General features: G+C 40.6%; 1 protein-coding gene across 1 annotated transcript in view; it reads left to right on the top strand.

Moving 5' to 3' along the window:
• The window catches only part of LDAH (lipid droplet associated hydrolase), a 165,508-nt gene extending 145,526 nt beyond the window's left edge, over positions 1 to 19,982 (top strand). Inside the window, exons 9-10 of the mRNA XM_086460479.1 lie at positions 6,499 to 6,581; positions 19,791 to 19,982. Coding sequence (XP_086316605.1) covers positions 6,499 to 6,581; positions 19,791 to 19,982 — 275 coding nt within the window. The remainder of the gene's footprint in view (positions 1 to 6,498; positions 6,582 to 19,790) is intronic.
• The last annotated feature ends 5,348 nt before the right edge of the window (positions 19,983 to 25,330 follow it).

Here is a 25,330-nt window from a genome sequence, read left to right as displayed (position 1 = left end):
GACGGTCTACAAAAAACAATTCATTGTCATAGCAGCCTGAAACATGTTTTTCAAATGAGGAGACTGAGACATACAGGTTTTGTAATTTGCACAGGGTCTCGGAGGACTTCAGTGGTAGTTTGGAAAAATTCCAGGACTCCTGACCTTTCATCCCCCATTCAGTCTTATCTTTCACATGTAATGATTTTTCAGAATACTAATTTCAGTCTTATTTTGTCTTTACTAAACCCCAGATACTTCTCTCTTCAATGAGTAGTGAGATGTAGCGGTGAATGCCAAGCAGATTGAAGCTACACGTTCACCGTAACTTCAGCATGGGGACCATGGTCACAACTCTGATACAACTTCCAAACAGCCCATTATGGGAATTCTTCATGCTTGTATTTTGAGCGAGGGTCCTGCAGGCTCCTGGATGTGCTTCAGTTTGTGCAGTGACTCATTCTGCACATTTTGGTGGGACAGCTTCATCACTTGGGAAGTTCAGCACGTGGGCTCTAGGTTGCATTTTATATTGTACTTGACATCTTGACAATCAAACCAATAAATATTTTTCCAGGACTCTTGATAGTGATTCTGGAAATCTTTCAAGATTTTCAGCTAAAGCAAGCATTGGCAGAGGTTGGAAGTCTTGCCAGAGATGTAACACCAGGTAGCAAGCACTGACAACGTGATCTCACAAGACAACCTGCATAGCCTAGTGAAAGATTTCAGGGGCCATTCATTTTGTGTGTCTCACCTTCTGACTGTGCCCAATTCACAGCCTGATTTTCAGAGCTGCTGAAATGCTCATAGTAGAATCCCTGGGAGCCTTTTGAGATGGCTTTTCAGTTGTACACAAAAAACAAGTGAATTCTTCTGAGTTATTTCCTTTGAAAAGGCAGCTCAGTATTCATGAAATAAGGAAACAGAACAATTTTTTTTTCTGAAAGGAAAGAACTAAATATTCAAAAAATGCCAAGGTTAGCAGAGTATAGCATTAGGAAATAGCACAGAGATTTCTCCCTGAACTTCTGACTTAGCTTTTGAAAAAAATTGCTTTTCTGAAGAAGCCCAGTTTGACATCGCACAGCAGCAAGAGAAAAAGGTTACTATTCCTGCTCTATAATGGTATCTCTTTCAGTACAGCTTTCTATAGCCATTAAACATCTTATAGTGTAATGTGGATTGGAGGGAAGCAGTAGATTTAGGTTATTTTGACATTAATAAAGATTTTTACAGTGTCTCCCGTTATATTCTTATACCAAAATTTGGGAAATATGACATACCTGAAACAACTACTAGACAAATGTATGACTGTTTGGAAAATGGGATTCAGGAGAATTTTTGAAACTGGAAAGATGTAGCTGGTAGGGTTTTGTAACTGTCTTATCTTTGTTCCTTTCCTGTTCATTAATTGTGTTAGGGATGTAACTGATGGAATACAGTGTGTGTTCACTGAGTTTGCAGATAGTACCACTCTAGAATATGCTGCAGATACGCTGGAGAGGGACAGGATCAAGATGACCTTCACAAGTTAAGAGAAGTGATTGGGTGGCAGGGAGAGGAGAATGCTGTCATTCCTTAAATGGCCAAGTTGTTCTGTATGTAAATTAAGTACAAGGATGGTAAATCACTGGTTAAGCAATAGTTCTGCAGGAAAAAATCCTGGGAATATTGTGGGTCACAAGCTAACATGGGTTAACATGTCGTGTTGTAAAGTGAGACATGATTTTCATACATATGAAGAGGTGCATGGGCTGAAAGAGCTCTACTCTTGAAAAGAAAGATACTCTCTAGCATGAGCTGAAGTCCTGTGTCAGTAAAACTGAAGAGAGAGGGGAGCCACTGGACATATCCAGAGGAAACCAAGCAAGAATGATAGTGGGAAAACCAATGTATCATGAAGTATCATGAACATGACGGCAACAACACGTCTTTAGTTGTACTTCTTTGACTGTTTTCGCCACCATTCACAGTTTTGCAGTGTCCCAACAGAGGTCATGACTGTCACCATACGCAGTTCTTCAGGTGTGGTCGTGTTATGTGATTTCTGTAACAGTACTGCAGAATTCTGCATCATCCTCCTCCTACTGTTTATGAAACATAATATATGATTTGATTGGAATTTTGAGTAAATGTGCACAGTGAACAACAGTCATCTTAGGGGTCTCTGTTTTCTGATTCCATCCTTTGCATTAATTTAGAAGCTTGTAAGGGAAACGAATATTTTAATTTTTTTTTTCCCGCATGTTTGTTACTTACGATTTCTTGAATTTTAATTTCATTTGCTAGTGCGTTGATTTTTTCTCTCTCCCCTTTTGTTCTCTCTCACATTTCTCACTGCCTGGTCCTCACAAACTGACTAGCATTGTGTCCTGTGCAAATGTCAATAAACTACTTATCCATTGACCAGATCATTAAGAAATGTTACCCATTATTTTAATATGAAGCTGGACTAGAATCTTTGGCCAGGATTCATCCCACCTCAGTTTAGGCACTTAATTCAAGTTAAGGTCTAAAGGCCTTATCACTGAAAAGATACTGAGTTGTCTTGAGAAGTGATTTAATCCACTCCAGAAATTATCAAATCACCAGGTGTGTTCAATGATTATTTAAAGATTTTAGTCATAGTCACTGCTTTTTTTGTATTTGTGATGAACCTAGACCTTATTCCTTGCTGTGATGAAAACCAGCTAATCTAATCTAATCCTAATCTTTTTTTCTTTGCTCTCAGACTATTTCTTAACAGATTACAACCTTTCATTTTACAGCTGTTTAGTTTCAACCAAAGTTTATTGTGTGAAATATAACAGAGTTTTTAGGCAATTAGTAACTTTTGTCATCTGTTGTGTTTATTGAAATGTTCAAGAAATTATAGACCAGTAAAATACTATTTTCCTTTGTAAAATCAGTAGTGATTAGACAGTATTTTCTACTCCCCAAGCCACAGGACAGGGTGATTCTTACATAGCAGGATAGTTATAAACTCATCAATTCTGCATTTGAGGTTCTTTAAAACTCTTAAATGTACCTTCTAGCCCTGATATATTCTGTATTCTCCACTGTTGCTGCTTCTTGATACATCACTACTCAAGGAGAAATTATTGCCAGAAAAAGAATATAGAGAGCAGAAACCTCCTGAATGTATTGAACAAGAAAGTTGGATGCAAAAAAAGGAAAGTCATTTAGCTTCCAGTGTAATTATCTTCTTTAGCTACTCCCTTAGCCTGTACAAATTCTGTTGTAGGCCTCTTGTTTCTGATATACCTAAGGAATATTTTATTGTTTATTTTTAAATCTTTTAGTGTTTGTTCTTGGAAACCTACTTTTGCTCTTTGCAATTTCCTCTTACTTAACGCCTGCTGAAGTTTAAGTTCCTGTTTATTGGCTTCCGTAGGATCATGTTTCCAAAATTTGAAGGATTTCTATTTGGTTGAAATAGACTCTTGAACCTTGCCATTCATCCGGTTTAGCTTAATCCTGCCTTCCTGGTTCCCTTTCTTGCACAGTACACAAGTCTTCAGAGACGGTTCCTTTTAAAGTACTCTCATTATTGCCTTTGCCGTCTTACAGTTTTACTTTTAGGATCTTTACGACTAATCTAAGTTTACTGAATTCGACTTCATTTCCTATTTTTTACTGCAAAAAACACACAAGCAACTCAGAAATATGAACAGAACCCACCAAGAACAAGAGGTAGGACAGAGAAACCAGTAAGATGGGAGAAGAGGAGCAGAGATATACTTACTGTTCCCACTTTTGCTGTATGACTGAACTGGCGGTGGAGAGCTGCCTGCAGAACCCCAATAATGTTGAATGAACCAGTATGTGTCAGATTCTGCACTGGTGGCCACCAGTATTTTCATTCTTGCCTATCATCTGGTGATGATGCTGCAAGGTAATGGCCAAAGTTCTGACTTCAGGTAGGCTATCCATCATGTCCACTAACAAGAACCTTATTCTGGACTGGAAAATAGGAGGCCTGACATGCTAAAATCCTCATATAATGGGTTGGGTGCAAGTGCTGTTGCCACAGATACCCTGAAAGTCCAGGCTCTTGCACTTGGTGCTTTGTGAAATCTTGTCAATCCATAGTAAGCCATATCCATCACCCAAAGGACCAGCACCTAGGGTAGCAAGGGCTGCTCTCCATGTTCTGGCCTCCTTCTGACACAGAGCAGTGCTTTTGACAGGCAGATGGCTTTATTTATAGGCAGGAGTCATTAAAGTCGTATTTGTCACATCAGAAACAGGAATCGATCTGAAATTAAATACCTATGGAATTCCTCATTGCCTTTCATACCTTTCATTTAAGGTTTTCCTAGATGATTTTTGAAGGTGCATTCTAAGATGTGTGTCTGTCTAAAAAAAAAAAAAAGGGTGTATGACGCATCAGTGTTTGGAGCTGAATTGAGAAAAAGAAGACCAATGTCAGGGTATACACTTAATGCTGTGGATAGAAAAACTTTTGCCAGCTGCAGCACAGGATTAGGTGACCAGGTTGCTAGACACAAAACTGCACGGAGGTGCCTTTGCCCAATAGAGTCATATCTGCAGCCCTTTCGTCTTGTCTGGGAAAGGAAGAAATTGCGCTAGCTGCGTTCAACATTCAGTTGAAAGAGACAGAGCTCTGCAGGCATATAGCTGAACTGCATCTTCTGTGGCTGCCTCAGAAGCAGATACTACTTTCCAGGATTTTTTTTTTTTTTCACTGGAGAGCACTGGCTTTGTCTTTTAACATTTGATCTCTGGAGCCATCACTCATCTCTCTGGTGGCGTTCAGTTTCCTTAGAGCACTGCTGGAATTCAACCAGCTCCATGTTTTGGTCACCACCAAAGACCTGTGTGATTGCCATTTCCTCCCCTATCACACGTTGTGGGAATGTATTACTCCTGTTTCAGAGCAGTGTTAGGTCCAACACTGTCATTAACTGTTTGTGCACAGCACTTCATTGGTTCAGACTTAAAAAATTGACTGTCAGAGTCTTTCCACTTTCTCCTGTTTTTCAGGAGAGGATTTTGTATTTTAGAATACTTTCAGTCGTTCTAGGACCTGGAAAGTGAAATGCTTTAAGGTAGTTTAGCCTTTCAGGGTCTTCCATTGGTTTTGCAAACTGGTGAGAAAGGAGAATAACATTGCCCTTTGTTCCCACATACAGGTTATGAATGTCTCTGTGATCCAACAAGCATAGAGGCTTCAGATTGTGAGGACAGGAGAGGCTTGGTCATCTTGTTAATGCAGTAAGCTGACTGGGCAGAAAAAAGGGTAAAGAAGTGCTAATTCTTTGGATAGTGATATCTGCACATTTCTTCAGTACAGACTGATGTCAGAAATGGATAGCTGCTATTAAAATGGGGAAGTCTGAACCCCCTTTCGAGGACTTCTCATTATCTGCAGACACAGTGCAACATTGATGGTCATGTAGCAACTCTTGATTCTGTAGTTGAATACATGACATTTATTCTAGCAGCAAAACTCATAATCTAACAGGTATGTGCTTGTTCAAAGCCAAGTTTTGGACTGTGTGCTGAAATTTCTTGCCAAACTTCTGTAGGTTCTGTTGTATCAGAAGCCAGGCTAGGTGGACACAATGTGATCCTTCTGTGTCAAAATGTTTAAATTTATGATATATTAAGCATCCAGGCAAACTGGCCCACCTTTCAGAAGTGCTTAGTTCCCACTGCTGTCTGACATATATAGGACCTGCCAGAACTCAAGACCTCGTAAAATTAGTCTGCTTTTATTTAGGTGTCCAAACGTTAGTCTCAATCATTTATGTCTCTGAGACAGTATCTCGCAGACCAACTCACAATAAATTGCACTGAGCCATTTTTAATACTTTTGCGTTCCAGAAAGATAAGGCTTAGACATTTGGTGTCCAGGCCTCCCTGGGTAAGTACCGTCAATATTATGCAGGACTGCAGTTTTCAACGATACTTGTATTTGCCTTTTTTTTTTAAGTATTTGTTTATGTTGAATATTTGAATGACTTGCATATTGAAATGTCAATAATTTAATAATCTATTAATTAATAATGCCTTTTACTGTATGCTTTTTATTTAAAAGCCCACTCTTGCAAACACTTCATGGGTGATTTATCATGCTTACCTTTGCCTTTCTAAAAGCATGTAATGAAAGCTAGTCATCAAAGTTCTTTCTCTGGTCAGGAGAGAGAGAGTCGTTGCCATGGGCTGATTTAGAAGTCTGTAAGATAGATGGATACAGTTACGTTCTAAAGGTGTCCTTCTCTTTCCATTGATTATGGAATTAATTAATGAGGGGTGATAATTCAGTCTATATGCCTTTTTAATGTTTTTAATGATTTTTAATAATTCATTCATAATGATTTAATGAAGTGAGATGAATTCTGCCCTTTCTGTCAGTGGGATTCTTTTCAGTGGAATTGGCAAGATGATGACTGCTCCAGTTGCCTTACCTGTTTGCAGGGTTGGGCCCATACTGTTTTTTCTAAAAGGTTTGCTGTGTGCTTACATTATTGCATGTTTCTTTTTCTGCAGCCAACATCTTGTATATGGCAAGCCAAGAAATGATGAAGGTTGTGGAGAGAGACAGTACAACCATAAAGCAAAATTTGAAGAAGGTAACTATTTATTCCTCAGAGTTGTCATGGGAAGTTCACGTGCATGAGGAAACGTTACATCCCATTATATTTGTGCAAAATCAGAATTTCAGCAGGCTTGATTCTGTTTTTCTGTTAGGGTCATTCTGTTGACTGTGGAGAAGCCGTTAAATGGATCTCTGATCATTAAAATGTCATTGATCCACACCTTTGTAGGTGCAGCATTCACCACTATCAGATGTAGTATCCCATCTGATATGTTTTACTTTGTGGAGGACAAACAATCTATATTCTGGCTAAGCCTGAGATGGGGTTCCCAGCAAAGCCAGTAGTTACGTGGGTTCTGATCAGACAGGCACATGGCCAGCCAGGACATGAGTGCAGGCTGATTGACGAAATCCCCTGACTTTGCTGCTGGACAGGTCAAGCACAGCATCTACCATCTGTGTTGTGTGTTGTCAGTTCACGTCATGGGATTCTGCAGGCTTGATTTTTCCATGGCATCAAAATGTAATAGAGAGGAGTCTGCAAAATTATTATGGCTCCACAGTTTCAGCCATTCCACTGTAGTGTAAGAGAAAGATACAGAAAGTGCATTCCTAGGAGACTGGAGCTACTGCTATACAAGTAAATGAAGTAGTTTTGGGAACGTTTCTCCTGCACTGAACTTTCTTGTCAGAGATTTAAACAGATTTATTGTTGAAAGAGATCCTGGTACAGTTTTGGTCTGGACCAATAGCATTATCCCAGTCAATTCCCAGGCACGATTCAGGGGTTGGCACAGGCCAGGAACTCTTCCTCACTGGAATTTTGATGTTGCCACCCTGTTTTGGAGGCTGAGAGAATTTAGTAGTGTGGCCATGGTCAGACAATTCAAGATGGCTTATGAGCCAGAAAACTCACATTTATTAAACTACTATTAATGTAGCCTCTGTGTGAGTAGGTATTCAGTGTAACATATTATTCTACTGTCCTGCCCTTCCTTCCCTCCATTTTTTTGTATCATCTCTGTCTTTATGCTGGAAGTATGATTTCAGCACTTTGCAATGGCAGAGATTTTCCTTGGAGAGTGGAATTTTCTAGGACAGAGGTCCTAGATGTCCGTAAGATTACTTTGTGCCTTGTAAACAGATATGGTACAAAGTTCACTTCGTAAATCAGTCTTCTTTTTTTGGCTGCAAATGAGTTTATTTTTTACTTATCTCATTTGCCTTTTCTGCACTTTGAAAGGTATGTTCAGATGGTTCAGTTCTAGTTTTTTTTAAAGTAACTGAAATAGCATGTGTGAACAAGGAACACTACACTAGGCATGCCTGGGTTTTCATGTTTCTATTGCAGAGCATTCAACGTTCTCCTGCACTTCAGGGGGAATCTCAGTGAAGAAACTAAAGGGCTGATCTTGCAGATTGCAAATAGTCTTAAACAAAACTTTCCATGGCTTGATCCAAAGCCAAATGAATTCAAAATCAAAATGATTTTACTGACTGAATCACCTCTCCAAATGTCAGGGAGGTGCAGGGTCTGCCTGTTCCCTGAGGGAAAGGGAGCTATGAGCCTGAGGGTGACACCAGCACAGGCAGTGACCTCACCAAGCGGGGTCCAGTCCCACAGCACCTGAGCAGGGCAAGGTGGCAGGGTCCATCGACTGTCCCAAGCAAGGCAAAGCGATGTACCGGGTCCAGCATCCCTCCAGAGAATCCAGTCAGGAGCAAAAGGAGATGGGGCCAGAGACAGGACTAGAGGCAAGGGTGCAATATGGGTCCAAAGTCCATCCAGGAGGCATGGCCAAAGACATGACGGAAGGTGAGCAGCAAGGTGGGCATGGTGGTATTAGGTCAACGGTTGGACTTGATGATCTCAGAGGTCTATTCCAACCTTATGGTTCTATGATGCTATGATTAATTCAGGTGACAAGCTATTGACAATGTAGGTCCAATGTCAATCTAGGACACAGGGCCAGGGCCAGGGCCAGGGCTGGAGACAGATATTCCTACAGTGTAGCCTGAGAGGCAGAACTAAAGGTGAAGGACAGAGATGGAGACCCTGGACCCATGGGCAGGGAGCATGGGTTGGGGTCTCAGGCGAGGCCAGTAAGGCCTGTTAGTGCCCTGAAACGGAGGATGAGACTGCAGGTTACCCTGTTAGTCAGGGTACCAAAGTGAAGAGTCTGCAGAAGCAGGTGCATTTGGAAATGTTAATCACAAGCACACATGCTTGAAGTTAAGCATAAAAGCTTCACTGGATGAGGACAATAGTGGTGACACTCAGCTGCAGCTCCAGTGACTTCAGGTGGTCTGCTCAGATGCTTCACATAACAAAAATACTTAGTTCTTGTACTGATTGAAGGCCCGTAGCCAACAGTAAGAGTTTGCAGGTGTCCTAGCCTGCTTCATCTGTGCTTTTGTTGACTCTGTCAATCTAAGCATGGACTTGGCAGGCAGGAGCTTTTTTAAACCTGTGTTAACTTTCTTTTATTGATTCTTCTGTGTCCTCATAGTTTTAAAGTGGCAAACGTACTCAAGAAAACAAAAAGCTGAAGCGAGCTTATAAGCAGTTGGCAAACTGAAGAAAGAGCAGGTCTAAATATAAAGCTAAATGCTTCTCTTTTTTCATCTTCTAGTAATTTCTGGGAATGTAAGAATTAAGGGAAAAATTTTGAATTGGCATTATGTTAAATTTGAAGTGTATTGACAATAAAAATGGGCTTAACTTATAAAGGTTGGAAGTTTATAAAAACAGGAACTATAGTCCAAGTTGCTATAGAACTGGCAAGCTGTCACTTCAAAAAATTTATACTGTTTAGTAGTCCCTGTGATCATATGCTAAAAGCCAATCTTAACACCTGACTTTGCCAGCTGCTGTGGAATAGAAAAGTTATTTCTGGATCTTATTTGCATTCTGTGATCTGAAGAAGAAAGAAGAAGAGACACTAAATTATTCCAATCTTTCCATGCCCAGGTTTAACTATAATTATTACTAGTTAGGGACCAGGAGAACTTTTATCTCCAGACCCTAGATTCTCAGTCTAACAATACTAATGGCTCAGATTTATGTTGAAACAAGGGGAGATGGAATATTGGTTAGATAATTAAATGAAGTATTTCACTTATAATCTTCTAAAGACAGAAATTAAATAGCAGTGGAACTGTATTAGGAGGATGGAGACCTGTCTTCTAACAAAGCAGTATATGATAGAGAATTTCAAATACTGACTCTAAAGCTATTCGTCTGGATCAAGCAGTACATGAATATAAGCTTCTTATTGCAATGGCTCAGGGACTTGTGATAAATCACAAAATCCAGACAAATAAGGTAGGGGATACTGATAGATTCGCTTAGCTTTGATGGTTAATTATCATTAGCTGATTGTGACTAAGCCAGCTGAGCTAGGTTCTTTCACTGTAATAACAACCAACTTGCTTTCCTAACAGAAACTGGAGGCAAAGATACTATTGCTTTAGAGGAAGTTTATTGTACTACATGCACAAAAGGAAGTGGGTGTAATTCCCTATTCTTCAAAGATGGATCAGCATTGAGCATCACAGAGCTTTTACAAATAGAATAAAATTTTTAAAAGGAAAGGGAAGATGGTTATCGGACATTCACTACTGTGCCTGTGATGGACAATGGTATTTCCATGTAGAGGCTCTCTACAGCTCTTTTTAAGGCTGCATCATGCCACATTCATTGCTTTATTTTAATACTTAACCTTATTGACTTTTTCTGTCAAGTAAGATTATAAACGTAATTAAGAATGTACTGTATTAGAGGGTAATCTAGGGTGCTTACAGTGGAAATTTTGTTTAAAAAAATCATCCCTTGCATTTTATATTTATTGAGATATATTTTGTTCTTTACTCCATGTGTAATACACAGTGTATTTTTAGGTGTAGGATCTCCAAAGCACATCTAAATCAATAGAGGAGCTCCCACAGACTTCAGGAAGTCTTGAACCAGTTTGGCAGTGAACTTTCTGTGGTGTTCATAATTTCTTCAGACCATAAGTCACCTCCTCCAGCAACTGAAAATCGTTATTCTTTTAGTTAGCATGTTAAACCAAAAAAGGTTTATATGCTCCTTGAGTTTAGTTTTGCCAGGGGCCTGGTGTAGCAGATACAATGATTGTATAAGCAAAAAGACAGGACACATCTGAATTAGAGATACAAAGATGAAAAAAAAAAAAAAAATCTGTTGTCCAAGAAGAATCATTTTTAATCAAATGGGAAAAATTATGAACTGGAAGTTTGTGGACACATGAACCTATTTTCACTCAGACTGAGAAACTCTGTATTGTGGGTGGCTTACAACCACCCATATATAGATGGTTAGGTGGGGAAGAATTTCCCTTTTGAAAAAATTAAATTAACAAAGTACATGTTTACCACTTCATGCTTATTTCAATGGTGTATCTAGAATTTAAAGTAATACAAGTTTGTATCACACCAATAATACCATAGAAAATCTGTTCTCCAAGAGTATCAACTAAGCAGTGATATGCAGAGATTTAAAGTAAAATTGCAAAAATTATTTAATTTCCATGGAAAAATGCAAGTATTTTCTTTTGGAAAAGCATCTTTGCTAGAGGAAAATTTAAAACTGAGCAACCAAGAACTATTTTAACCCCTGAAGCAGCTGTTTTGATGTTGCCCTGTGGTTTTGTTTGACATCCACAGGGGTTTAGTAATGATTCCCAGTGAGAGGTGCATGATCTGAAGGTAAGTGGTTAAAAGAACACTACAAATACTTTGCTTGCCCACAGCCTGAGTGAGTTGCTTGCCTACATTTGTGAAAAACCTTTCAAACACTCTTTCTGAATAGGTGCAAAGTGCTCTCTTGAGCCAAGAACACCTCTTTTTTGGCTGGTCTCACATCCTTTTTGGCCTGCATTCCCTGGAGGTGTGGAGTTGAAGTTAGGGAAGATGCACATGTGCTTGGGGATTTTGGTGCCTGTGTCATTTAACCACAAGAACAACCTTCTCTGTGAAACACCCAGAATGGCTCATCCGGGATCAGCAGTTTCTCCTCTCAATGGAAGAGGATCCCAGTGAGCATTCAGAAAGTTCAAAGTGTTATCTGTGATATTTCACTTTTTCTGTAACTGAACTCCTGTTACCATTGTTCATGCTGTGTGGTATTCTAATAAAGAAGCGATGACATGAATTTCCAGGATTTTGGGGATGGGTATAAGGTGACACATCGTGCTACACACAATGAGCAAAGACAGCAATATTTCTCCAGCCTTCTGAAGAATACTTAAGAAGTTACCATCCAACCCTTACTACCCCTTAATCGCTAACATTCCTTCCCTCTGCCACAGAGCTCATTGCATGTGAACAAAATCGCCATTAACAGCCAGATGACGATGCTGCCATTGCAAGGATTCACCTTAGATAAAGTCACAGTCAATGTAGACAGGTCAGGCTGATATTCAGAGGGAAATACTGTTTGCAGTAAATGTGGTTGGAAGAGTCTGGCCTGGTAATAGTGTGCTTAAATAGTGGTTTCATGTCAGTTTGTTTTTATTTTGGTATTTATACAGACTTGACTTTTCAAATATTCATGTTCCTGACGCATCTAAATATCCACCCTCGAAATGCTTTTAAGTCTTTAAAAGTAACATAGATAGTATAAATCAGTTAATCACCATGGTTTTGATAAATCTGTGCATCCTTCTTAAAAGCACATTTTTACTTTTCATTGAGTTTGACCCTTCGTTATCTGTAAGAAAGTGGAAAGAGAAGTGGCCTCGCTTGATCTCTTGAGTCTACATGCAGAGCAGCCGGTAGCATTGCTAACAAACTGCAGCAAAGTTAAAGAGAAGCCCTTTCCTCTGCCTTAGTTTACCAAATTTCCAGTTAACACTGACAAAGGCATGAAAACAGGGAGCCTGCACCCTGCCTGTTTGGTAGAACACCATACCTGACACCAGGGAGAGCAGTAACATGTCTTGAATCACATGCAAAGTAGGCACTACATCTGGCCATGTCTCAGGGTTTGCATCCTAATTTCTCTGAAAATAAAATGTTTTCCACTCCGTTTCCAGACAGGGAGGCTAGTTTTGTTTATTATTTATGTTGGTTTAACAAAACTGGCAGTGTTCCTTATGTTAAATAAAATCACCACAAATACTTGAACTACCCCTTACACTGTTTCTATAACCTGTACGGATTAGTATTTAAAAATAGTATCGTGTACCCCAAATTGTCAACTGCCTCTGCTCAAAACAGTCCAGCAGAAAAAGTTTGGCTTCACACTGCCCTTGGAAAGTTGAGAAATCCCAGTTCTGGTAAAGCAAGCTGGGAAGCAAGTTCCAAAGACCTTACCATCAAACCGGCTAATCTCAACCATGGCAGGATCACGAGGCTAGAGAGCTGGTGTGTTGGAGAACCAGATCCCAACCATTTAGGGCTTCCTAGGGCAACGTTAGCTTTTTGAATTCTTCCCAGAATCTGATTAGCAAAGCCAAAGTACAACTGAAGCAAGTCCAAAAAAAAAAAAAAAAAAGCCTGTCTCAAACCAGTCTGTTCCCATGTCGTTTATACTATTCTTTTGGCAGGATAAGGTGGAGACGCTTTCATAATTCCAGAGAAGCTAAGTCATTTTCTATAAACCTTGACTGAAACTAAAATTAATTCTAGGCTAATGCCTTTTAAACTAGTTTTCATCAAAGAGCGAATGAAACATTCGCTGGTTACTGTTGAGAGATGTCACCCAGAGAGAAGCTGCTGTCTCAACCAGTGAATGCATGTGGGAGTAACACTGATAAAAAGTTAATGTATCAGAGACAAGGTTTTCAGCAAGGACACTGGTACAGTCTTGCTTACCATTGCACGTGCACCGCTCATTTATATCCACAGAGATCAGTCCTTCACTCTTTGCCATCAGCTGGAGTAGTGCCTGCCTATGTAATAAGATCCTAAAGTTGTTATAACATGTACCAAATTCCAGAGAGATAGAGGAAACTCAGTATTTTTTAACTTTTTGGATTTGTTTTTCAGTGTTGACCTATGACAGCTACAGAAGAGGCATAAAAGAAATCTCTCTGTAATTTATACTTCTGTGGACTGTCATACATACTAAAACAAGTGCCAACGGAGTCAACTGCAGGAAATCTTTATTATCTTCTTAGAAACTCTTTAAAGTGTAAACATCCTGTTGATACGAATCTCAGATTCTTCTGATGTTTACTTAGCAGCTGCCATCAGTGTGCAGTGTCTGAGTACACATACCATATTATTGGGTACTAGGCTGACAGAGCCCTGTTCTGACTTGTGTTTTATTTTACAGAAGCTAAGGCTGAAAATACTTCTGAGGAATTTCATGGTAAAACAGTTTACGAGAACATCGCTGTTATTTTAAAACTATTTGAAACTTAGAAGTTGCATAATTATTTCAGAGTATTGAAATGGCCAGCAAAGATAACCCACATCCCCTTTACTCTGCCCTCATCACCAGATCCTGAAAGAGGACATGTTTTAGTCACTCAAAATGAGCAGGGTATTGCATCAGGGATCGTATAAAGTCTTTGTCATGTCCAGTGGTAGCTGCCATTTCCCTTCTGAGTCAGGAATACCTGGAAGTCTCAGCATTCAGTATTGCAAGAGAATAAAAAATAATCTTCTTGCCCTCATGGCAGAAAAGTGAAAATATGCAAATACTGAAAAGTTTAACCCAGAAGAAAAATAGAAAGAACCTTCTATTTATTGTTTTGTAGATCTGTTTATTTTTAAGCTCTAGTCTCATTATTTTGGGGGCCTGAGTCACCATTTTTGAACGCTTAGGTTGGCAGCAGTTTTGCATTGCTGGTACAGTGGTTGTGCTGACTCGGGATGTCCTTACAGCCATGCACAGGCCACAGGAAAATATGTACTTTACAGGTCCGTGCAAATCATACAGTGCATGCCAGTGTTTCCTACCATTAATGAAGATCCCATGAGCCTCTGGTTACACATGGTTTGTTAATTATGCCTGCCTGCACGCTGCAATAGCAAAGCTCCTGATGTTAAAATGAAGATGAGAATGTTTGGATTCTGGAAACTTTTGTTTAAATATGTCTAAAATGAATCTGTCTTCATATACATTAGGTAAATAGGTAATGTCCTAACAGCTGTATTTTGTGGCTGTGTGTGGCATAGGCAAAGAGCACAGACATTTTGTCATTCAAAGGGAGACCCTTGGTGCCATAAATGACAGTCAAGTATCTGTCAGGTTTCACATGCCCTGTACCACCATCTGCATCACTGAAAATCTACACATTAATTGCAATCGTGCTTTTAGATTTTTTTGTGTAATCTGTTAATAGGGAAGCATTTTGAAAACAATTCTGAATTCCATTGGTAGTTTCTAATTAGAAACTTGTACGTTAAAGTTTTAGATTTGCAGATATATGCGTGTAGACACACAGAATGCACACGCTAACACCTGCACACAAAATAAGCAGACAAAACAAATGCAGCATCAAATACAGTTGCCCAAGTCTTCCCATTATAAAACTGTTCTTAGTTGTTTGTAATGTACCCAAACTTTAATTGCATATATGACTTAAGTGTCTATCCTGCCTTGACTGTTCAGTTTTCATTTCAGTGCAAAGGGTTCTACGATGTCTACAAATAAGGCTTAAGGGAAAATGCATTATTTTCTCATGGTCAAAAGTGTTGGCTTGGAGAAGGAAGCTGTTCATCCCAGTCCAAAGGAGATACGTGCTGTGCTAGTGTAGAGGGAACTAGTGAGCGAGAGGTAAACAGAGAGGAGGAAGAGGCAGGAAGAACCAAAGGCTCCCTTTGTTTGGTAGGCTCCTGGTGCTATATGAGGTGTGGAATTGAGCGGCCCAAACAAGACCAGCATGTGAGACGCACGAGCTGCCTGTAGCTGCAGTGGAGGCCAAACAGGATGTGCTGGTATGTCAGTCTTATGTTACATGAAATCATGGAGTCGTTTAGGTTGGAGAAGACCCTTAAGATCACTGAGTCAAACCATTAACCTAACACTACCAGATATTTATGTATGCACACCTGAATCATGCTTTGTGAGTTTACTTGTAGGAATCTACAGGTGCAGTAGGCATTAGAGGTGCAGATGACCCCGTTAGAGTTGACAGAAATCTATTGAAGAGGTCAAGGTGGAATTTGGCCCTTGAAGATGGTCATCTGATTTAATTTTAGGCACTGTGGAATATCCCCATCTGGCCTCCAGCTGTTTTGCCAGAAAGTTGTGGGTCTCATGTAAAATCTGTCATACCTGCCAGTCTCATGCAGGTGCATCAGATATCTAGAGCGTCTCAAATGGCAGTAGGTAACTGCACTTAAGGAATTGAGTTCTTAGTGAAGCCTGAAGTGCAGCTTCACCCACCTTACAGTAGACACCTGCTGTTTCAGCTGAATAATCTTTCTAAACACTGATTGCTTTATTGAGTATATCTTTCCTGGCTGCGTGGGGAATTTGGATATCTGGCGCACGTGTAAAGACCACAATAGAGAATCACAGAATGGCAGAGATCAGAAGGGACCTTTGGAGATCATCTAGTTCAACCTCGCTGCTAAAGCAGGTTCACCTACAGCAGGTCACACAGGAACGCATCAGGGTGGGGTTTTAATATCTGCAGGGAAGGAGACTCCACAGCCTCCCTGGGCAGCCTGTTCCAGTGCTCTGCCACCCTCGGGGTAAAGAAGTTTTTCTGTGCTGGACACCCCCAGTGTGACACCCAGCAGGAAGGTGCCCCATCTTCCTCTGGCCAGCAGCTGACAGTGCTCCTTCTTTCAATTACACCATTGCCTTAAGAGACAGAGGCCTAAAGCAGCAGATCTAGAGGTGCTACCACTGTTGCCAGTACATATAGGTGCGACATGTAAAATACTTGTTTTCTGGTTTATCCCCTTGAAGTCTAGCAGACTGCATACACCAGCGCTGCTAAAACCAGTTATTGCTGCATTACCAAGCATTTCAAAATTAGGAGCACCGATCTTAATTCAGAAGCCTTTTACGTATGCATTAAGAGGTGGTCTTTCATTAAAACATTACTTTTCCTTTCTCCTCTTCCATTAACCAAAAGAGCTGTGTAAGGAAGACAGCAGGATGCAGAGCTCCTGCCTCAATGGCAGAAGCAGTAAAGTGCCTGTTGAAGGACACAGGGAACTACATGAAGTAGAAATGGGTAGCTTCATAGTAAATGCACCTAAACTTCACATGCAAGAATGGGCTGTTGATGAAGTCATTCATATTTTTCATAGATGGTCACAGTTTGTCCTCACTTTTCTGAGTATCTCATTTAAGACCTTGAAATCTGTTTTACAGACAGATAGACCGTGTTTCAGAGCACCCGCAAATGAAGTCCAGGAGTGCTATCCTTTGAGCATAGTCAATACTGTGTAATGCTATACGCACTGGAAAATCAGCTCTAGGTGTTTCAGACTGCACTACATACTTTCAGATTAATGTGTGTAGTTTGGCATTAATTTCTGCACTCCTCATCTGCAAAATGGAGATAAAAATGGCCACTAAGGTGTTGCAAAACTAAATTAATAAATGTGAGCATGCAAATCCTGTAGTGGTGTGTGCCAGAGGAAAGCACATAAGAAAAAAAAATTCTATCTGTAAACCATGAAAGATGTAGTAAATAAATCCTCAGACCACACACAGAATTTAAAATGAAAAATACTATCAAATAGCAGCTCATCAGCTGAACGTCATCCTGTCAGTGGATTGAATGAGTCAAGGATCCTTTGGATTATGCAATGAAAGATTAAACCATAATGCAAATGTACCAGGGGCAAGCTAAGAATGCACATAAATCTTTTGTTTAGGCATTTCCAAATCTGTGAGCTCTCAAGTTTACAATCCTACCTGGAGAACAGCCCATTTTGCAGTTCATGCAGACTAAGCCAAGTATTTTATCCACCTTTGTAAGTGTAAATGATTTTTCATCTTTTTCTACATGATCGTGTGATGAGACTCTACGACTAGCCTATCAAAATATCTAATCATTTCAAAGACTACTCCATTAAACTGGAGTTGCTCCGTTTCTTTTTTCCTCAGTTTCATAATCTTTATATCTGTTGGTAACAGAGCCCAGGGTAAAACATCATTTGGTCAGATGTTTGGCTTTCAAAAGGCCTGAATGCAGCTGGCCATTTTACGTTGGCTTTTTTGAAGAATTTTTGCTAGTGTGACATCCTGTGATTTATGAATCGAAGGCAAGATCAAAAGAAATTTTCTGCTAAAGCAAACAACACACCTTGTTTCCAGCAGTTAGTGAGTGACAAAGAAAACTAATAATGCTTGTTAACATGGGACGGTTTATGTTCTATGTTTTACATATACGTAGAAGTTTAACTTGGGTTGGTGTCTATGCAACTAAGATATATTTTGGATACAGCCAAGAGTCAATAATGTCCACATTTGGGTATGCTTCAACAAGAGAAAAGCGAGTTAGACAAAAACTTTTAACGTTTTGTTAAATGCAGTCTGGGCTCTTAGCCCACCTCTGCCCCAGTGGGTGCACTTATTTATATTCCACATGGCTACAAAAATGATGGAATTGAAGATTTTTGTGATGAAAGGAAAACTTCTTGTCCCCTAATTTATGTTAGCATTGCTCAATTATTCACTGAAGTACAGAAATTAAATATGAAACAAATGAGAGTAAAGGAATTCGGCCAAGCTCTGTGTGTGATATGTTGAGCAATCACCATCTTTCTGGTACCTGCATTCAAACATTTTAGTATAAAGAGTCCTCATCATTAATCTTGTTCCTGTATAGTTTTAAATTCATCGATTTTTACTTTCTCCCAACCACTCTCCTTTCAAATACTGTATAGAAATTGCAAAACATAGCTATAGCATGCAAAGTTGAGATGAAAATGGGGGGAAATGACTTGGGAGAGTGACATACAGTGTTTCTAACAGAGAGAAAAGACACTTCATTGAATATATTTGCCTGGAATTTATGACTTGTGTTTAGGTGGGTCCTGTAGCACCTGCTTCGTGTGTCATTGAACAAGGTTATTAGGGCAAGATCAAAACAAAATGGACTTTGGAAGAATTTTAGTTCTACATTACAACCCAGAAGAACATTGCTTATTGATCTCCAGGAGGTGCCTGTGCTCTACATGGGCAGCACATCACAAAAATGATATAGAGAGTTGGGGTTGTTCAGCCTGGAGAGGAAAAGGCTCCAGGGAGACCTTATTGTGGCCTTCCAGTACTTAAAGGGGGCCTGTAAGAAAGATGGGGGCAAGCTTTTTAGCAGGGCCTGTTGTGATAGGACAAGGGGTAATGGTTTTAAACTAAAGGAAAGTATTTTTAAACTAGATATAAGGAAGAAATTTTTTATGCTGAGGCTGGTGAAACACTGGAATAGGTTTCCCAGAGAGGTGGTAGAAGCCCCATCCCTGGAAAGGTTCAAGGTCAGGTTGGACGGGGCTCTGAGCAACCTGATCTGGCTAAAGGTGTCCCTGCTCACTGCAGGGGGTTGGACTAGATGACCTTTAAAGGTCCCTTCCAACCCAAACTATTCCAAGATTCTACGTTTATAAAATTCTCAAAGCAAAAACCATTTTGCGTCTGGGAATGACCATAATTGCTGTTATTCTAACATGGCTAGTTTACGTCTAACACTGAGGTTAAGAAAAATAGGTGCTCCTCCACTTAAGGCCCCAGCCAGGCAGGTGGTTTGAGATCACACCTAACATGCCCGTAAGACTGAGCTACTCACAAAGGTGGATTAACCTCCTACTTTCTCTTGGTTTATAGCCAGACAAAAGCCGTGATGGTTAGCCCCTTCAGCTGGGACATAGCATCAAGCTTACTGGTAATTTTGCAATTTGCTTAAACAGCAAGAAAGCTAACATAGAAAACAGGTAATAGCTAGGGAAAAAACAGCAGCTTGCCTAGCTAGGGGTGGGCTCCATGGACAACTAGATGTTTTGGTCCATAATCACAAATTTCTTAAGACAGACAGACTTTCATCAGCAGATCTCGTTTTCAGATTTAAGCCTGTGTTGCGTCCCACGGTTTTACGTGTGAGGAAGCTGAGTCACAGAGCATTCAATTGGCTTCATCGTAACTGCAGACTTGGAAACAACCGAGGCCTACCAATTTGCCATTCCTCACAGTATATCGTGGGTCATGAAGTATCACTTATTTCCACATAATTCAGTGCTGCTCTTTGTTTGGATATTGGTTGCTTCATCAGTAACTTTTCAAATTAATGATTTGATATGCTTTGATTTCTAGCTGATTTTTTACTATGGAACTGGAGACAGCTGGTGTCCACAGCACTACTACGATGAGATCAAAATGGATTTTCCAGACGGGGACATTCGACTTTGTGAGAAAGGGCTCCGCCACGCCTTTGTGCTAGATGCCAGCAAGGAGATGGCTGCCATGATTACAGACTGGTTACAGGATGACCTGACCAAATTATAAACACAGATATAGTGATTAACAAGAAAATGATGTAACTATTTTGTGAACGTGTAATTTTTTGTGAGAGAGTCTGTCCTATTTTTTTCTGTTTGTTATAGATTATGGCTTGTTTTCTATTGAGAAGTTTTAGAGGAAGTTAAAGAGAGACTGGCTGGTCCAAAGTATAGTTTTATTGGTTCAGTGGTGGTGTACCTTCATCCTGTGTTTTCAGGACTCTGCAGGACTTGGCAAAGGGTGGAATATTTATTGTCTGCTGCTACTCTAGAGTACACTGATACTAGATTCACTGGCGACAAGTGTGCCTGATTTACTACCACCTCACCCACCTGCTGGAGAACTGTCCCGGATGGGTTTGGGGCAGCTCAGCTGGCCTGCTTTGGAAAGAAATAGCAAGGTACTCTGTGTGGATAAAAATCCCCCTGTGGATGGATCCTGGCAGTGGATCCTGGTACGCTGTGAAAGACCTGGCCACCTCCACGTGTCTCATCCGTCCATGTAACCCTGGTGCATGAGAGCCAGAACAGCCCAAGGCCCCAGGACAACCCTAACGTTGTCTCCTTTAGGTCAGGTGGGCTTGGTGGTCAATCAGAGGTCAGGCTGAGTTCAGAATGAGTACAAGGGAGATGTGTAGATGAGGTGTGCAGTTTCTCCAAGACTCAGAAGGGGTTTATGGTGCTTCCAGGACTCCACAGGGTATTAAAAATACCGTAAGGTAACTGTGGCTGCTCAGTGAGGGAATATATATGGAGCTTTTGTCTAGAGCACGGCCAAGGATTTGATTTTTTCGATTGACAGTAGAAAAGGTAAAAGATGCTGATCAAAAGTGCCAGTATTCAAAGGTTAAAATGGATTGCAGAATCCATATATAACTACTTATAGGTGGCCTAGCTCTCCTAATGAAGTCCATGAGAGCAGTGCTTTCTCAGCAACTGTAAAGAATTAAACCAGTTTGATGCATGCCTAAATTTCAGTTATTTGCTCTAAGGACTGAAGTATGAAATTTTCTGCCAAGCCACAAATTAGGTAAGTAAGTCCACCGTGAGAAAATGGCTATTACTCTGCCATGGTTGCACTCATGAAATGGCATGAAATGTTACTGTTGAGAACCAGATCCTTGCTATAGCACATTGCTGACAAGTACATTGTTCCTCACATTTGTTCATCCCTCTCCTTTACAGATAGCAAAAAAATAGAGAAGAAAAACATCCTACCACTTGTGATAACAGAAGAAGTTACAGGCGATAGCTAGAAGTCAAAATAATGTAAGAAAGGGGAACAGAGCCAAGTAATCAGGAAAAGCTTTCTAGCTATGAACCTGTGAAATAGTCTCCCTGTGGAGTTCATAGAGACATTTATAAATAAACAAAACACTACAGAATATAGTCAGGGGAAGTCCTGCCCTTGCAAGCAGATGAATTTAGATGACGCATTTGGTATCCAACTTACATGATTTATTAACAGTTTTAAAGTGGTACTAGTGAGCATGGTACCAGAGAACATTCTCTGTGATGCAGAAAGGCGAATTAATTCCTTTTCTTACGCGATTATATACACACCTCCCATTTCTCCCTAAATTCCCCTTGAATTTTCAGTAATATTAAGAGCAATTTGTTAGAGAGTTCAGTTTCTGCATATTTTGGACTAGTTTTCAAACCTGCAGACAGACAGTGGATTTAAGTGACCACCTTTGCATCAGAAACTGGTTTGGCTTTTGAGACTAGCCAGTAGATTTTCAGATTACACTGCCACGTGATGAAACGGATAGTGATGCTTGAGGCAGAGATGTTGAGACCACAGTTGCAGCAGCATGGGGAGGACCAGATACGTTCAAAGTGAAGGGACTGTGCCCGTGCAACTGATTCTATTTATTGGAGAGTCATGGGACTTTCCTTCTCTCTACCATATTCAGTCGTGATCGAAACAATTCTTGTGCTCACTTTAGAAATCCATAGTTGTGTGTGTCTGTGTGTGTTTAAACAGCCCCCAGATGTTGGTATGCGTTCCTGTTGGATGGCCTTGTGGCAGATGGTGACTGCATCTGTTGGCCTAGGTGCTCCCTGGGGCAGAGCGAGGGGGGGGTGCTCACATATGTGGATAAATATATATGTGCACGTGTATATATATATATATATATATGCACATGTTTGTATGTCAGCAACATAAAAAATACAGTTCACTTGGTTGTTTTGGTTTACACATTGATCTGGTTGAACAAAACCTGTGCTCTTCAAAGTGTATGGAATCGGGTAATCGAGCAAGGACTCAGCTTGTAAAAGTTCAGCTGTTGTAGTGGATCTCCTGAGGACAGAAAAAATCTTGCGTTAACCAAAGATGACAAGCTACTATTAAAGCCTGGAAACTGAAGCACTTATGAGAAGCAGTTGTTTACAGTGCATTATTCGTATACTTTGTATGAGGAATTAATTTAGCAATACTTGTACTTGACTTGTGTATGCCTTTTATACAAATGTTAATCCACTATAATACATCCTACTGACTGCATTAAGACCTAAACTGAGATTAGATCTGGTCATCACTGATGATGACTACTGCAGGATAATGCCTTACAATTTTCTTAAATCAATTTTCTCTAAGATTATCAAAACCATATGGATTCAATTGCTAACTTCCTCCTAGAAGCTGTTACTGTAAGGCTAAGATCTGAAAATTTGCTTCTCTGTTCATTGCAGAAAAAGCACAGGTGTAGTTTTCACAGCTGTATCTCCTAGGAGGAGCAGATCTCACACAATGAGAATCCAGCTCCTCTGAAGCCCGTAGTGTTCACCATGACCCCAGGCAAAGAGTGTCAAAAGTGCTTATTGTCCAAATGTGCCAATTTACCATGAAAACACAGTGTGGTCTTGCATATTGTAGGCTATTTTAGGATTTTTGGGAAACCTATTGCAAATGAATTGACTGTATGCAGTAGCACCTAATCTCTGCCATTCACGTTCGTGCTTAATTCTCACCATGCGAGTAATCCTGCTAGCTTCAGTGACTTTGACTCACATTCAAGTGTTTTGCTAGATTGATACCTTTTATGAAAGAGTACACAACTCCAATAACAAAAATAAAGACATTTATGGTAAAATGTAACTTGATTCTTCATTTTGATAACTTATTTAGTCTTATTTCACCTTCTTCATTACTGCATGTGTATAAAATTTACAAAAATACTTGCCAAACCCCAAATTTCACATGTGATGTAGACATCTGCTAAGTACAGACAAAATCAGTGGGTGGTAGGCACCTGACTCACGTAAGCATTTTTGTCCAGAGCCACTCCAAAATAATCAATCACTGTTTCCCCTTGCTTGCTCCAACTCCATGTTTGCTGCTTTGAATGAGCGCTAGAGTTTGTGGATTAGTGAGGTTCGTCCCTTTCAGGAAGCTTGATGAGTGCTCGCCCAGTGTTTACGGTGAAGAATTTGGAGTTGGACTCCCAAGCTAAACACCAGTTTCTTGACTCACAGGAGACAGATTGCGTGCATGAGCCACAACGGATAATCTCTTCTCTGCAGTTGAGGCCATTTATGTATTTATTTTACAGAAAATGGGTTTATATGTGTATCCACTTCCCATCCCTTTCTTTGGTCTAGCTAATTGCCAGCAAAGACTTCAAACAAGATGTTCAATGTTATCATTAATGAAGTCGTTCAAACTATTACTGGGTTTGGATAAACTTACTAGACCCCAGAGACTTGCTTTACTGTGTCACAGGTCACACTCAGACTCCCAACTACAATAAGTTTCTGAGGTTCTTCACTTGCAGGCAAATGTTCTCTTTCCTGGCACACTTACAAAATAAGAATCCGGAGAGCATTTTTGAGTGACCGGGAACTGTTAAAACAGCATATATTTCTGGAACAGCTGATGGGGATTGAGTACAAGCAGCAGATAGAGCAGTAACAGTACAAGCCAGCTGCCAGAAGTGATCGTTGCTCTCAGTAGCATCATGCAGGAGCTACAAAACAGGCTAACACGCATGCTCAGATGGAACAGGCAGGGCAAGAGTTAATTAGAGACTGTTTTCAAGTGCTTAAGCTGATAGTAAATGGACTGGGGTTTTCCATTGCACCTATTGCAGGAACATGCTTGCAGGAAAGTCGTTGTGTTGTGGAAAGTAGTTTGCAGCAGCTACTAAAATGCAGAATGTTTAAAACAGAAACGTAGAACAGTTTGGGTTGGAAGAGTCCTTTACAGGCCATCTAGTCCAACCCCCCTGCAGTGAGCAGGGACATCTTTACCTGGATCAGGCACTCAGAGCCCTGTCCAACCTGACCTTCAATGTTCCCAGGGATGGGGCTTCTGACACCTCTCTGGGCAGCCTGTGTCAGTGTTTCACCACCCTCATTGTAAAAAATTTCTTCCTTATATCCAGTCTGAGTGTACCTTATTTTAGTTTGAAGCCATTACCCCTTGCCCTATCACTACGTGCCTTTGTAAAATGTCCCTCCCCACCTTTCCTGCAGCCCCCTTTCAGCACTGGAAGGCCACTATAAGGTCCCCCCGGAGCCTTCCCCAGGCTGAACAACCCCAACTCTCTCAGCCTGTCCTCACAGGGGAGGTGCTCCAGCCCTCTGATCATTTTTGTGGCCCTAGTGATCTGACTTACCTCTGACTTACTCGTTCTGTATCTGACTGCACTCTTTGCCAGTCAGACACTCGATGGGGGTGCTTTTGCCACCCTATTTGAAGCAATTCACAATGAAAGAGGCAGCAGGAGGTGCCTCCTACACTCCCAGTTTATGAACATAAACAAACTCACCTCAAAGTCCCCAGGCTCTAAAAACACACTGCGCTTCGTGTACTAAAAGAATGTGTGTGTGTGTGAAGATGAGATGGCTTGGAATTAGGGAAGAAAAGCTTTCCCAGGGTCAGGACTGAGCTACTTTTCCCTAACAGGGAATGCAAAGAGTGCAGTCAGATACAGCATTTTCTGAGTTGGTCTGCATTACAGCAAACTACGTGGGATAGTACGTGAGAGGCTTCAGGTAAGTCTCAAGCAGATGCTAGAGCCTGGTCCAAAACCTACTGAAGTTAATGTATGCATTAAAACTAACATCACTGGACTTTGGATTAGGTACCAAGGGGCAAACTGATGCTCCAAGCAAAATAGACCTCGCTTACCTAACTTGCCCCCAATTCATAAAGCAGTGCTCCCAAAACAGATGTCTAAATTCCCTGTCTGGTCTTAGATATCTAAATGTAGGGGCACCACACCTCCCTTGGGAGCTGGCCTGATGGGTCTGACTTGAGCACAGGTGTGGTCACAAGCACAATGTCAGCAGGGGATATTCTAGCTTTCGTGTTTATCCCTTCAACTTAACGTTTCTGAGCCTCTAAAG

The sequence above is a fragment of the Leptosomus discolor genome, chromosome 2 (assembly GCF_034619465.1).
Source record: "Leptosomus discolor isolate bLepDis1 chromosome 2, bLepDis1.hap2, whole genome shotgun sequence".
In the NCBI taxonomy this organism is placed as follows: domain Eukaryota; kingdom Metazoa; phylum Chordata; class Aves; order Leptosomiformes; family Leptosomidae; genus Leptosomus; species Leptosomus discolor.
Note: the sequence above shows the minus strand (reverse complement) of the source record. Positions and strands in the feature narration are given on the sequence as shown.